We start from the raw sequence: 15,801 nt of genomic DNA on the forward strand, positions 1-15,801 counted from the left end.
AAAAAATGCTCATAGAATATACTGTCATACCAATATTATAAAAACAGAATAATATGGAAGTAGGTATTATATTAATCTAACTGGAAAATATAAATAATAGTATATAACTAAGGATGGTAAGATTACAACTGATTTTATCGCTTTCTTTTGTATTTGTATTTCTCTATATTTTCTAAGTTTTCTACCATTAATGTATTTTTTTATAATCAGAAAAATATTTTAAAATAGTTTTTTAAAGTACTGGTGTTTAAAATGGATCAAACTTCAGTTATATTTAAAATTCACATTTATGGAACAGCTCATTCTCTAACAACATCTCCAACAACATCTAATAAACAGCTCATTCTCCAACAACATTACAGTTCTCATGTCAAAGATGCATGACTAACAGTAAGCGATAAATCAAACCCAGAGCTACTTTATTTTTTAAATGTGTACATTTTTGTATATAATTGATTTAACTTCGAAAATTTTAAAGAAGAATGCATACCTTGGATAACTAGGACCTTCTTTGGCAAGTGTATCTGTCACTTGGCTCTTGGGAAGCATGCCTTTACAAAGAAAGATAGCTATAGTTCATCTACAAAGTATTTTCAATATTTTGTCTTTTTAGTTAACATCTTATTGAAATATCACATATATTCATAGAAGGATACAAATCACAAATGTACTACTCAATATATTTTCACTTGATCTTAGCCAGAAGGCCAAGATAAAGCAAAACATACCCTTGCAGTCAGCACTCTCTTCATGCTCCCTTTTCAGTCACCACCCCTGCCTCAAGAGTAACATGTATTCTGACTACTAATACCATGGTTAGTATTTGCCTGTGTTTGATCTTCATATAAGCAGAATGATACATTCTCTTTTAGTTCTGGCTTTTTGTCCAATATTCCAGACATTACAGTTCTTATGTGAAATAAGCATGATTGATAATAAGCAATAAATCAAATCTAGGCTTTCTGAAATTTTATCCATGCTACTGAATTCATCAGTAGCTTGGTCCTTATTGTAACTGAGTAGTAATACATTATATGAATAGTTCACAATTTATTCATTCTTCTGTTGATGAACATTCAGGTTGTTTCCAGTTTGGAGCTGTTATACACAGTGTTGATATAAATATTCTTTTACAGGTACATGCATATTCTTAAAGAACACATATCTACTCTTTTGGTTAGTATGAAGGGTGTTTGTATGTTTAGCTTTAGAAGATACTACTGAGCAGCTTTTCAAAGTGGTTGTACCAGCTGCTCCACAATCTCACCAATATGTGGTTTCTATCTTTTCCATTTTACTCACTCTTGTGGGTTTGTATCCTTGTGGGTATGCACAACTACAAAATGCATCTTGGGTGTATGATGCAGTTTAAAAGCCCACTAAAGCTATGGTTTTTAAATCATTTCAGAAAACTGAGATATGGAAGAACTCAAGATATTGCAAACATTAAGTATTTCCCTCCTACAACAGGAGTGCATTGTTTGTATATGGTAAGATTTAGTTTGGAAAAAAGTAGTACTGCTGCTACCTGACTTTTGAAAATCATTGCATCAATTATATTACTATTTCTCAAACTATACAGGAACAAAATTAATGGTTAGTATTTGCTGAATCTTGGGTGCACAAATTAGAAATCACAGTATTTTATATAAATTTAAAAGTTGCAAGATACCTTTGGGACAAGACAGTTTAGAGATTTTCAAGATTCTTTTTAGACACAAACCTTCAAGACAAGCTCAAGTGCAAGCAAGGTGTAAAACAGTCATATTTTTCTGAACAGGCTGATGGTGAGCCCTGAGTCCAGGCCTTACTCATTCAGCTTCCATTTCTTCCCACATAACTCTGCAGAATACTATTTTCAGATAAACAAAGGAAGCCTCAGGTATGTGACAACAAGGTCAGAGTTGTCAACTAATAATTAGCAGTGGGCACTAAAAGAAGAGTGCTCTACTACAAAACCGCAGGTAAAACAAAAGAGGACTACAAGAATTAAATGTATTTTTTTTCTAATATGGTAAAAGCAAAACAAAATAATCTTATTAAATTAAGCAGCACTGAAAGATTTCATTAAGAGATTAATGTTGTTTCTCTTTTGTAAGTCTCTTAGGTATATAAATAAAAATCAAAAGCATCAAAATCTAACAATTTCTGTAAGAAAATGTTATAAACAGAATTCATAAATTGTAAGTCAATACTGATCTTGTATGATCTAATTAGGACCAGAAAATCTATAATTAAGCTCAGCGCCAGTACTGTGATTTTATGCAAGACACTGTTTCCTCTTCCTCAAATTGGAACTATTAATAGCAATGAAATGCTCCCTGCAATCTCATGGGTGAGCAAATGAGACAATAATCAAACATTCTAAAAAACTATTTAGTATCATTAAGATAAATCTTTTTTTTTTTTTTTTTGAGACGGAGTCTCGCTCTGTCGCCCAAGCTGGAGTGCAGTGGTGTGATCCTGGCTCACTGAAAGCTCCGCCTCCTGGGTTCACACCATTCTCCTGCCTCAGCCTCCCGAGTAGCTGGGACTACAGGCGCCCGCCAACGCGCCCGGCTCATTTTTTGTATTTTTTTTTTTTTTAGTAGAGACGGGGTTTCACCCTGGTCTTGATCTCCTGACCTTGTGATCCGCCAGCCTCGGCCTCCCAAAGTGCTGGGATTACAGGCGTGAGCCACCGCGCCCGGCGATAAATCTTATTAAAACAGAATAATAAGCCATGGAATGTCTCTTAATTTAAAACTAACTAAAAAAAACCCCTCAAACTTTATATAATATTATTTTGAGTAAGTTGAAAGAATAGTGGGGTGAATGTGTAGTGAAATAAAATAATTAAGTAATGCAAGGTGGACTGAATGCACGTTCTCCCTTCCATAAGTGTTGGTTGATTGAATGCTGTCAATCTGAAGGGATCGGGTCTTTAGTGGAACAGGAAAGTAGTCCAACCCATTCAGTATTTTAAGCAGCTATTGGAATAGTAACATAGAATGCAGGCAGATCACATTTGCAAATACAGAGACTTATCACACAGACTTAAATGAGCCAAAAGGGAAAAGCAGCTAATAAATATACAGATAGATAGATATGTTCCAGTCTTATAGGGTCCAGGTCACAAGAGGTAACAGAGCTAACCACATCACTTGTGGAGTGCTATATTCCATACTTAACGCCACCTTTTACTGATAAATTAGTCAAATGCAGTGCATCCAAAGAAGGCAACAGAAAAGTAAAGGTTCTGGAAGCCATATGTGGTGGAAAGGAAATGCCTAGTCTATCAGTAATCAATCATTAAGCAATGGTTGCTTTTGTAGTGTCACAGAAGAGTCAATCAACAGATGAAACCAAAGATCAGTCCCTCATTTAATGGAGTGTTATATTATCTGATGAACAGCTTCAGGTACTATATATTGCAGAAGTTAGTCCACAATATAGACTATTTCCTCCAGTTAACAAAGAAAAAGTTAACTCATCTGGCAATCTAGCTTGTTAGTTGAATTTCTGTAACTTTCTTTTGCAAACGAAGGGAAAAAATGTTTCTAAATGTACATCAATATAGTTCAGTTAGAGTTAGCATCATGCATTTTATGTCAGTAGTGACCATCATGCCAAACTTTTTTGTGGGGGACAGGAAGTGTCAGTCATTATTTGCAAGTCATCCAGAATGGCTGGATGCACCACTCAGTTCAGAAAATTGTAGAGTAATAAACTATTTGGCATGTGTATGCAAACATTGGAGGTGAGCTCACACCTAAGAAAATTGACTTGTTTTGTCTTGTTTCTGAGGATGAAATTCCTAATTGCTATAAGTATTCAAGCTGAGGGAGGATAACACGTATTCAGGGATGTCACGGAAGGCAGGACTATAAGAGTAATGGCTAGAAAAAAGAGCCTATAAAACTCTACAAAAGACTCTTAAGCTTGGGCCAGTAATGCTATCTTTCATACAAAAAAAAAAAAAAAAATTTAGGCTGGGCATGGTGGTTCACGCCTGTAATCCCAGCACTCTGGGAGGCCGAGGCAGGTGGATCACGAGGTCAGAAGTTCGAGACCAGCCTGACCAACATGGTAAAACCCCATCTCTACTAAAAATACAAAAATTAGCTGGGTGTGTGGTGTGCACCTGTAATCCCAGCTACTCAGGACACTGAGGCAGGAGAATTGCTTGATCCCGGGAGGCTGAGGTTACAGTGAGCAGAGACGACACCACTGCACTCCAGCCCGGGTGACAAAGCAAGACTCCATCTCAAAAAAAAAAAAAAAAAATCTAAATGCCCCAGACAATTCTGTGAACCAATACTGTTCATAAGCATGAGAATACAATTCATTTATTATGAATTTATAGACTTACCATTTAAGACTTTCTTTTCCTCCTCACGATAGTCTGTATAGCAATTTAGAAAAAAAAAGTCAAATAAGAATACTTTAATGTCAAAGAGAATGTCAGTCCACATTACTGATTTCAAGATAACAGTCCTTCTTTTTTGAAGGGCTTTCTTCTAAGGTCTGAGGAGAGAAACAGGTTAATATAGAAATGGCCTTTGTTTTAAACAAGTAAGTTTCATCTCTGAAGACTGCCAGACCATATTTCTCCAGATGTTTGGCTCCATTTCATTTGGATTTTTTCTAATTTTTTGGTCACTTTTTAAAATATCTTGGTTAATTTCTATACAGAGCATATGTAAATGCCAGGTTTCATCCAGGTTATCGTATTTTAAATTAGTACAAGTTAACCAGAATTTATTAGATTATACGTCATAAATTAAACACGCACATTAACAACTCAAAGAAAGATGTCTTCTTATCTTTCCCTTTTACTGAGTTCAATGCATAAAATGATGGTTATTTCAAGTTTAAAATATGTTCAGATGTTTGCATGTATACCCAATGCAATTATTAGTGTTACAGACCCAGAAAAAAAATTAACAGGTATTTTCTTTCAGGATGGCAGCCAACTCACAAACCTATGTTATATTCTAATAACTGCAAGTACTATACCGTTATGGTCAAAAGAAACACCTCAGCAAACTGTCAAAATTTTTTAAAAAATGGGTTAAGCTAACAAAAAATATTCAAATAGTCAAATTGAAAGACATCATTTCTTAAGCCGACATCACCTTGTTTTTTACAAAAAGAAACTAACATATTTAATATCAAAGCTTTCAAATTTTTTGTGTTCCAATATTTAATCACCAGAAATTCCATAATTAACTCCACTTCACTCATCCATCCCAAAATAATAATCATTAAGGAAGCCAAATGACCATCCTTTTCCTTTTCCTCATTTTACCAAAATAATTTTACAGCTGAAAGGAATTTTAACAACATACAGCAAATTATCACCTGATCTACTAATAAAGGCTGAAAATCAGGGGTCAAAGGACTTGAATGAAATCCACCACTCCAGCAAAAAAGCCAAAATTAGATTTGTCTCCCCTGAAACACAGTCCTATTTTTCTTTGCAATCCAGGAGTTAATATTTCCTAAAAAGATAGCAGGCCTAAAAACCATTTAAACTATACTTCAAAATGAGTTTTGTTTATCAACTGCTAGATACAAATCTGGCCATTACAGTTTGCAAAGGATCACTGATGTCACTGCTTGGTCATGTACTTTCATCCAGTCAGTTTTATCTGTCTTTGTTGTTGCAGTTGTGATTATTTGTTTTATCTTAGAAATTCACAGAACATATATCTATTTTCAGTGTACAATAAGGTCAACAGTTTAATAAACCTCATTTGTCATGTAAAACAAGTAGTTTTTATCTAAGAGGTTCACAGATTTTGAAAAATTGTCCCAGGTAATTTGTTTCTAAGAAGAAAATATTATCTCATATGATTGCTTCTTGCCTGATATGAATAGATTTGGATTTGTCAGAACTTTCCGGATTCTGCTAAATTAGTAGGGTTTTTTTCCCCCCGAGTCTTTTTTTAATACAAGAAGTACTAGCAGAAAGATAACTTCCACTTAAAGAATCTGGGTTACGTTTAAAAATTCTCTTAGTCTGTTTTTACAACTCTTTTCAAAAACTGAGTTATAGAAATGGAGGAGACTATTTTACAATCTTAAGCATATTTACATCTGAATCATTTTAGTCACAGGAGATACTTTCCTCTCTGAAAAGAAATCTGATGTTTTCTCTTGGTAACTAATTCCATCATTTAGTTGGCTCCATGGCCAATCAAATTTGTATCTTCTCATAATGCTGGTTAAACTGCTTTACTCTGATAAGCATCTTTATTTCCGGAGAGGTCAGAGTCATTTAGAAGGCTGGTGTTGTGATCTAATAGCACTCAGCTCTTCCTTGGTAAGGATCTTTAATTATGACCCAAGTCTAGTTTACCTCTGCTGAGCAGAGGCACAGGAGGATACCCTGGAATGAAGAAAGATCTAGCAGGAAGATCTTTCTTTTACCAGTATGCTCATTCTTTAATAAACATCTATTGATCACCTTAATAGGGATATTGACATACCATTTGGATAAAAAGTTAGAAAAATAAGAAAATATATTCAGTCTGCTTATAATACATAAAGATAATTTGGAAAGACAAAACAACAACAAAAACATGTCCTTGGTGTGTGCATGGGAGAGAAAAACAGTAGATGGGAGGTAGAACTATGATAAGGGTGCTTCTTCTTGAATCATCTGAGTGCAATACTTATTCAAAAAATACAATAAATGGAATTAAAAATAAAGTCGATGGCTTTTTTTTTTTTTTTTTTTTTGAGACAGGGCCTCTCTCTGTCACCCAGGCTGGAATGCAGCGGTGCTATCTCGGCTCACTACAACCTCTGCCTCCTGGGCTCAAGCAATCCTCCTGCCTCAGCCTTCCAAGCAGCTGGGACCACAGACATGCACCACTAGGCCTGGCTTTTATTTTATTTTATTTCTATTTCTGTAGAGACAGGGTTTCGCTATGTAGTCCAGGCTGGTCTTGAACTCCTGAACCAAAGCGATTCACCTGCCTTGGCATCCCAAAGTGCTGGGATTACAGGCATGAGCCACCGTGCCCGGATGATATGCTCTTTTTAAGATTGCATGTGGCAAGTGCTGTAAAAGAGGTATACAGAAGGTGTTACTGAAGAAGCACAGAAGAAGAATGTTTCTACTGGAAGAAATTTGAAAGGACTCCATAGAAGAAGTAGTATTTTAGCTAAGTTTTGAAAATGTGTAGGCATTTGTCAGGAGTCCCTGAAGAAAAGCATTCCAGGGAAAAAAAAATGCTGAGCACTAATTGAATGTTTTACAATTATCTTGTAGCTATAATCCTCATCTCCCTTCCTTATTCCAAAAGGTTGGTATTATGTCACCATCAGATACAAGCTCAGTCTTGTTGCCAGGGATCTTATTCACAAAGTCCTAAATTTACTGTTCTATATTCCCTTACCTGCTTAGCCTTGCCGGAAGACTTCTTGGTTCTGTATAATGTGTTTAATCACCATTTTGATAACCATTTTTCCTCTAGAAATTCCTCCACATCTCTAAACAGAACTCTTCGTAACACAACTTAGGCCTGATTCTTTTTTTAAAATTAAATATTATTATTTTTTAATTTTTGTAGAGACAGAGTCTCACTATATTGTCCAAGCTAGTCTCAAACTCTTGGGCTCAAGCAATCCTCTTGCCTTGGCTTCCCAAAGTGCTGAGATTACAGGCATGAGCCACCGCACCTGGCCAGGCCTAATTCTTGTTTTTGATTCAGAAATCATACTTATTTCTCAAATCTTATAAAACTTAATAATTTCTGCAGCTTTAAACTATCTTTACCTTACTTTCTTCTATTCATCTTTGTAATCACCTTCTGAATCATCTTTCAATTTTGTGCATCTCTCTAACTTCTAGCTCACTAGCAGAATTAAAATGAAGATTTAATAGTTCAAACCCACATATTCTGAAAAATCCAAGGATTCAAAAGCTTTAAAAATACCAGAGTATTAATTTTTCCTAGGATCAGTTTTTCCTCCATTATTATTTAATCACAGCAAATGCTGTATTTTTAGGAGTTCATATTTCTCCCCAAGTTGGCTTCACGTGTCATTTTTTAATCAATTCTCCAATTTGTCAGTTATTTTCCATTCCTGTTCTATCATCGGAGGTATTATGATTCCTTTCTTATTTGGAATCACCTGCACATGAATATACACATGATCAAAATTCCTCTATGAAAACAAAAGAACTGCTAACACAAACAAAACATCAGTCAGTCACACCACTACAGCAAAACACACTTTCTATTTAGGTCTATATCTGCACCCTAACCAGGGACTTCTTACCTCTACCTCCCATTCTTAATTACCTTTCCCTTAAATCTTTCTGGTAAGAATTACCCAGACAACAGACCCCATAGCAGAAGGAGCAAATTAAGGCAGCCAGGCTGAGATAGCAAACATGTCTGTCCAGTAAAGCCCACTTCAGAATGACTCCCAGCCTCCCTCTCTCCACCAGTAACTGTCTTACTTCTCCCCTATCAGTCTCTGAGCTTGTGCTTTGTCTACCTAAATTGTCCCCATTTTACCAATGAGGAAACTGAGGCTCCTAGAAGAAAGAACTTTGACTTTAAAAAAGCTGAACTTCCAACTGGCAGGCAGCCCATTCAATATTTGTCTTGTCCTTGCCATTGCTCACAATGCTGTGACAGTAAAAGAAATCTCTGAAAGCAGTGTCTCAGCCCACTATGGGTCCTGGTGTCTATCTCCACCCTCAGCTCTACAGGTGCCAAAGTTTGCCTAGGAGGAACCAAAGAGCTGTCCGACGTGTGCATACCAGCTTAACACGTATGTGCCACTAATACCATCATTTTTAATAATAAAAAACTAATGCATATAAGATGGTTTCTCTACTTCAACACTATTAACATTTTAGGCCAGAAAATCCTTTGTTGTGGTAATCTGTCCTGTGCAACATAGGATGTTTAGCAGCATCTCTGACTGCTATCAATTAGAATGCCAGTAGCATTTACTTTCGTTCTAAAAACCAAAATGTCTCCAGACATTGCCAAATGTCCCCTCGAAGAGCAAAATCAACCCCAGTGAAAAACAACTGGCATATACTAAAAGAAAATACATTACAAAAAAGCAGGTAACATTTAATGAGGCAACTCTCTGCCTTACAAAAAGTTTGTTTATCCATGGTTTAAGTGGGCTTTTTCAATTAAATAACTCTGTAGTCCTTAGTAAGATACAATACCTACAAGCCTCAGTATCTTCACTTTTAAACTGCTCTAAATCCCTCTTACATAAATATTCTATTAATGTATGGTTCTAAGTGCGTTATAGTTATTAACTGCCAGACAGAGAGGGCATGAAACCTAAAAACACAAAATATTAGAAACTACAACAAAGCAATGAGAAATTATGAAGAAACATTCCTGAGACTGCACTATACCACTGAAAAATATGACCACTTAAAAAATATGGCATATTGATTTTTTAACGTACACTTATGGTCTAGAACAGTACTGTCCAAAAAAATTATAATGCAAGCCACAAGTACAATTTTAAATTTTCTAATAACCAGATTAACAAAGTAAAAAAAAAAAAAAAAGGTTAAATATTTTTATTTAACTCAATATATCCAGATTATCATTTTAACATGTAAGCAAGTAAAAATTATGAGATATTTTACATTCTTTTTTTCATATTGTCTTGAAATATAGTGTATCCTTTATCTATAGCATATCTGAATTTGCACTAGGCATATTTCTAATGCTCAATAGCCACATGTGACAAATAGCTACAATAGCAGCCAAAGAATAAGGGCAAAGAGTGAGCACTCATTTTTCATCTTTACCAGAGAATGAAGTGTTCCACATATATAAATTATCAATAATTGGAGTTGACCTTTTCAAGCAAAATTTCTCCTTTTGTTCATTATTAATACATCTTTTTAAATAATAATACAAACCATAATACTTTTTATTTTATTTTTTAAATTGAGACAGAGTCTCACTCTGTCACCCAAGCTGGAGTGCAGTGGCGCCATCTCGGCTCACTGCAACCCTCACCACCCGGGTAAAGCGATTCTCGTGCCTCAGCCTCCTGAGTAGCTGGGATTATAGGCTCCTGCCACCACGCCCAGCTAATTTTTTTGTATTTTTAGTACAGACGGGGTTTCACCATGTTGGCCAGGCTAGTCTCGAACTCCTGACCTCAGGTGATCCACCGGCCTCAGCTTCCCGAAGTGCTGGAATTACAGGCGTGAGCCACCTTGCCCAGCCTATCATAATACTTTTTAAACAAAGGATTATGATAAACACAACTCATTATTTGCTTAATAATAACACAACTGTATTATGTTTTATATTCTGAGTCTGTTAGCTTTTCTGATTTCTTCCTAGATACCCAGGCGTTTTACCACTGCCAGACTAGAAACCATCAGATGAACTGAAAACTAACTTCCCAGAGCTGTCCAACTGTGTGGCACCCAAAAAAAGTCAGGATTCCCTGACTTTGGGGGGGATGGCAGGTCACCTCATTTAAACGACTGTTTCAAGCTTTGGGTTTAAGAATCCATGTGTAAAATTCCTCTTCAACATATCCACCATTTCCCCCAACAACCCCCATGTTAGGAACAGTCTCTTTTCAGCCTTGATTCCCACTTCATCCTTTGTTTTCATCCATATTCTGTTCTCATTTAATCTAGGAGTTCTAATTGTAGGGTGAACACATGCCCTGATTTGCCAGAGTCGTAAGTTTACCCACTATTGTTCCAGCATAATTACTAAAATTGTCTTAGTTTGGACAATTACACAGTTACCCCATCTAATGGTCTCTATCATTAAGTCTTAAGACAGCAGAGACTGATGACCAATCCTTGCCTACAGATGAAGGGTATATAAGATACTATTAAAATAATACTTCACCTTAATTACTATAAATATTTCTTAATGACTGTAATATTTCCATACTGCCAATCAAAGTCTGTGTCAATAAAGCCTTGAAATACAAAACTTGCTAATGAAGTAGTGAAAGACTCTGGCTGAAATTTATTCCTAATTTTAGTAAAAAGGTAAGGAGTTACTCAAAAGAAACAACTATCATTCCTTCAAAGAAAAGGGTTATTAAAGTATTCTTGCTACTACAATTCCATGTCTAAGATTTTCAAAAGGTGATCTTCTAGAGAGGCTTATTAAGTAAAGAGATGACCTCAAACATCACCCAGATTATAGAGTCCCATCTCAGAGCTAGGGGGAAGAAATTGGTTATACTTTAGAAGAAGTTTAAAGTAAGAATAGGGGTTATCTATAGTGAGGGGGCAGAGTCGGAAGGTTCATGGCAAATGGGAGAAAAGGCTGGGAGGGAAAATTCCACTAACTTTTTATATTTTTAAATTTTTGAATCATGTTACTATATTATTCAAAAAATTAAATTCTAAAAAACTAATCTAAAAATCAGCCCTAAGTGTTGTAGTCCTCACACTGAACTTTCTCTAACAAACAGTCGAACTTTTAAGGGAAACTCACTATATGATTCTAGAGAGGAAATGAAGGAAAACCTTTGGAGTGGCTAGACGAGGAGGACAATGAAAATGACAAAACCATAGTGATTTGCACGAACGTAGTTGTTTAAATCCCAATTAAAGAAAAACACATGTGTACCACACTTCTATGCTGGTTTAGCACCAGCATCACTTACCTTTCAGAACAGCAGGTTTAATCGCCATTCTGCCAACGAGGCATTCTTTCAGCATGGATTCATAATTGACCCAACGATGAACCTGGTATGGAAAATAAATGATGGAAAAGAAACATGACTAACTCCACAGGATGCTCTCATTTTAGTATGGGCAAAACTAAACTTTCTGAAATCACTCTCAACACACACCTGAAAACTAAGAAGCATATTCAATTAGTCAACCAGGGAGTGATAGGCTGCACAGATAGGGATTGTTTAGAACAGTATTCTCAAAGTGTTGGGACCTTTGGAAGTTCCTGACACCCTTTCAGGTCTCCATGAGGTCTCCATTTGTTTCATGATAATACTAATAAAAAGTTACTCACTTTTTTTCAGCATCAGAGCAATAAAAGCAATGGTGGGTAAAACTGCTAGTATCTTGTATTAATCAAGGTAGTGGGTCCAAACTGTACTAGTAATTATTATCTTCTTCACCACCATGAACAGTGGAGGGAGCATGAGGAAGATATTTAAGAATACTTAAGAATATCCTTCATGAAGTAGAAAAATTATTAATTAAATTTTGACCCTTGGGTACATATTTTTATTACATTTTGTGTGACAAAGTGGGAAATTCTCAAAAAGATTAGTGTTATAAAGTATGATGGTTTCCCTGTGAAGAAACACTTAGATGACTGTTTGATTTGCAAACGGAACTGGACTTTTTTCATGAAAGGCCATTTGGCACATGTTTACCTATAATAAACCTGCACATCCTGCACATATACCTCAGAACTTAAAATAAATTTAAAAAAGAAGAAGACATACATGCAGTCAACCAGCAGTGAAAAAAGCTCAATATTACCGATCATTAGAGAAATGCAAATCAAAACCACGAGATACCATTCCATGCCAGTTAGAATTGCTATTAATAAAAAGTCAAAAAATAACAGATGCTGCAAGGTTGCAGAGAAAAGGGGACGTTTATACACTGTTGGTGAGACTGTAAATTATTTCAACCATTGTGGAAAGCGATACGGTGATTCCTCAAAGAGCTAAAAACAGAATTACCATTTGACCCAGCAATCCCATTACTGGGTATATATCCAGAGGAATATGAAGCATTCTACCATAAAGAGACAAGCACACGACTGTTCACTACAGCACTATTCACAATAGCAAAGACATGGAATCAACCTAAATGCCCATAAATGACGGACTGAATAAAGAAAACGTGGTAAATATACACCAAGTAATACTATGCAGCTATAAAAAAGAACAAGATTATATCTTTGGCAGGAACGTGGATGGAGCTGGAGGCCATTACCCTTAGTAAACTAACAGGGAAATAGAAAACCAAATACTACATGTTCTCACTTATAAGTGGGAGCTGAATGATGAGAACTCCTGAACACAAAGAAATGAACAACAGACACTACTTAAGAATGGAGATTGGGAGGAGGGAGAGAAGCAGAAAAAATAACTATCAGGTACCAGGCTTAGTACCTGGATGATGAAATAATCTGTACAATAAATCCCCATGACATGAGTTTACGTATATAACAAACCTGCACACGTACCCCTGAACGGAAAATAAAAGTTAAAAAAAAAAAAAAAAGAAGGGCCATTTATAAGAACTACTAGTAAACAAACTGATTATTCAGACTCAGATATTTAACAGGTATTTTCTTGAAAATAAACAAAGTGATTCTACTGCTTCCAGGAAAACAACTGATAGTATTTGTTGTCAGATGCCACCGGCGGAAATTATATTTAAACAACCTTTCTGCAAGGCACCTTCTCAATATGCCTTAAAAGTTTTAAAATAGGCCAGGAATAATTTTAAGGTGGGGTGGCTCACTCCTGTAATCCCAGCATTTTCGGATGCTGAGGTGAGAGGATTGCTTGAGCCCAGGAGTTAGAGGTTGCAGTAAGCTGATCATGCCACCCCATTCCAGCCTGGGCAAAAGAGCAAGACCCTGTCTGAAAAAAAAGGACTTAAAAATCTGCAGCTATTTTGTTGGTGGGGTAGGACACTTTGGCTTTGATCCTGGGTGTGTGCAGTAGTGTAGTCTCTATATGATTTCTTTAGGTGTAAACAGCACCAAGGATGACTGTGACTTCCTTAGTGTCTGAGGGTACAATTATTGGTGGAGGCTGAGATGAAGTTTTGCTGGTTACTAGGACCCCAGGTAGGTTAGTCTTTGGGCCCCAGTGGTGGGAACAGAATTCACTCAGATATTTAGGAATTTACCTGAGAAAATATTTGCATGTATATAAAGATGTAGGTACCAGGATACTCATCACAGCACTACTTAAATTAGCAAAATATTGGAAACAATCTAAATGCCCAGTTGTAAAAGACCGGCAAAGGAAAATCAATATATAAAGCTATTCAATACAATACTATATAATCATTAAAATAATCAGCCAAAAAATACTGATATTGGAATCTTTATGGCATATGCCAGAGTAAATAAGCAAAAAGTACGTAAAGTATAGAAAGAAGACAGTTGACTACAGGTATTTCGTACTTGCCTCCACTAAGAACCAAGATAATGAATTGGTAATCATATTCTGAATACATCATCCAAGAGAGAACACTGAAATTCAACAGTAAAGTGACAGGAGTTACGTAAAGCAAGAAATGAAAAGGAAGTGAGGCAGCCTACAGGGCTGGGATCAGCTGGGAGCTGAAAGAGACTCAGGTTGGAGAACTTTAGCAGTCCACATTCCCACCATGGACTCCTGCAATCTTAGCCACAGAAGAACCCTTTGACCCTTGCAGGCCCTGACACCAAAAGAGAGAGCTGCTAGGAGATTGTGTGATGGCACTGCTCCAGGGCGGAAGCTTGCACTGGGTCTCACAAGCTCCCTGAGACCTAAGCAGCTACAGTAAACGGTCATTTCAGAGCCCTAGCCCCAACAAACTGCACACCGTACTAGAACCCAGCAGCACCCAGACTGAAGTGCAAAAGAAGCATGGCTGCTGCCCCAGGAGTTTAGGTTCAAGGAACTGCCAGCTACTGCAGGCAGAGCTAAAAACAGAATTACCATTTGACCCAGCAATCCCATTACTGGATATATATCCAGAGGAATATAAAGCATGGGCTGAGGCAAGAGCAAGTCACCAGGGCTGAAGAACAGGTGATACATTCACTCCCCATCCACTGGCCTAGGCTGCCTACCACTAAAGGCATCACCACTCTGCCCAGGGGCAGGGTATCACCACAACTGCTGTCTCCCTCCACCTGAGCATTCCACTGGTAGCCTGGGAATTGCTCCTGCCTACCATGCCTACCATGGCTGGCCTCACCCGTCTCTGCCTATGTCACAGCACAGTTTGAGGGCCAGGAGGTTGCCCAGCCCAGTCCAACACACTGGCACCTGAACACTCCTCCCAGGGGCCTGAGGTTGGACATACCAACCTGGCTGCTACCGTCACAGCTAGTACCTCCTTGCACATGCCATCTCAAGGGTTAGAGACTGGCCTGCACAGCCCATAACAGCCTCCACCAACATAAGCGTGTACCACCTGGGACCCAGAGGTCATCCTGCCACTGCCACTGTCATCACCCATGCCACACCACCTGCCCAGGGGCCCAAGAACTCACCCACTGTTGCCACTACTGGGATCCAACTAGGCCACAAAGAGGCCCAAGAATCAGCTTGCCTTGATGCAGTAACCCTGGTGCCAGCATATGCCATCCTGGGGCCCAAGGACAGACACGCTTAGCCCACTGCTCCCACCACTGGGGCCCAAAGACTAACCTACCTGGGGTGTCCTAGTAACCAGCAAAACTTCATCATCGCCTCCACCAATAATTGTACCCTAAGACACTAAGGAAGTCACAGTCATCATTGATGCTGTTTACACCTGAAGAAATCATATAGAGACTACACTACTGCACACACCAGGATCAAAGCCAAACATCACAGATATATTTACAGGAAAAATTTCTCCCATATGAAATTAAAAAAACTGAAAAAGGGCCAGGTGCGGTGGCTCAGCACTTTGGGAGGCCGAGGCGGAGGATCACCTGAAGTCAAGAGTTCGAGAAGAGCCTGGCCAACATGGTGAAACCCCTTCTCTACTAAAAATACAAAAAATTAGTCAGGCGTGGAGGCATGTGCCTGTAGTCCCACCTACTTGGGTGGCTGAGGCAGGAGAATCGCTTGAACCCGGGA

The 15,801-nt window shown here is 37.6% G+C and overlaps 1 protein-coding gene across 1 annotated transcript in view; it reads right to left on the reverse strand.

The window, feature by feature from the left end:
* The window catches only part of CYB5R4 (cytochrome b5 reductase 4), a 105,312-nt gene that overhangs the window by 42,172 nt on the left and 47,339 nt on the right, over positions 1–15,801 (reverse strand). Inside the window, 3 exon segments of the mRNA NM_001193767.2 lie at positions 491–551; positions 4,352–4,384; positions 11,635–11,716. Coding sequence (NP_001180696.1) covers positions 491–551; positions 4,352–4,384; positions 11,635–11,716 — 176 coding nt within the window.

The sequence above is a fragment of the Macaca mulatta genome, chromosome 4 (assembly GCF_049350105.2).
Source record: "Macaca mulatta isolate MMU2019108-1 chromosome 4, T2T-MMU8v2.0, whole genome shotgun sequence".
NCBI lineage: Eukaryota > Metazoa > Chordata > Mammalia > Primates > Cercopithecidae > Macaca > Macaca mulatta.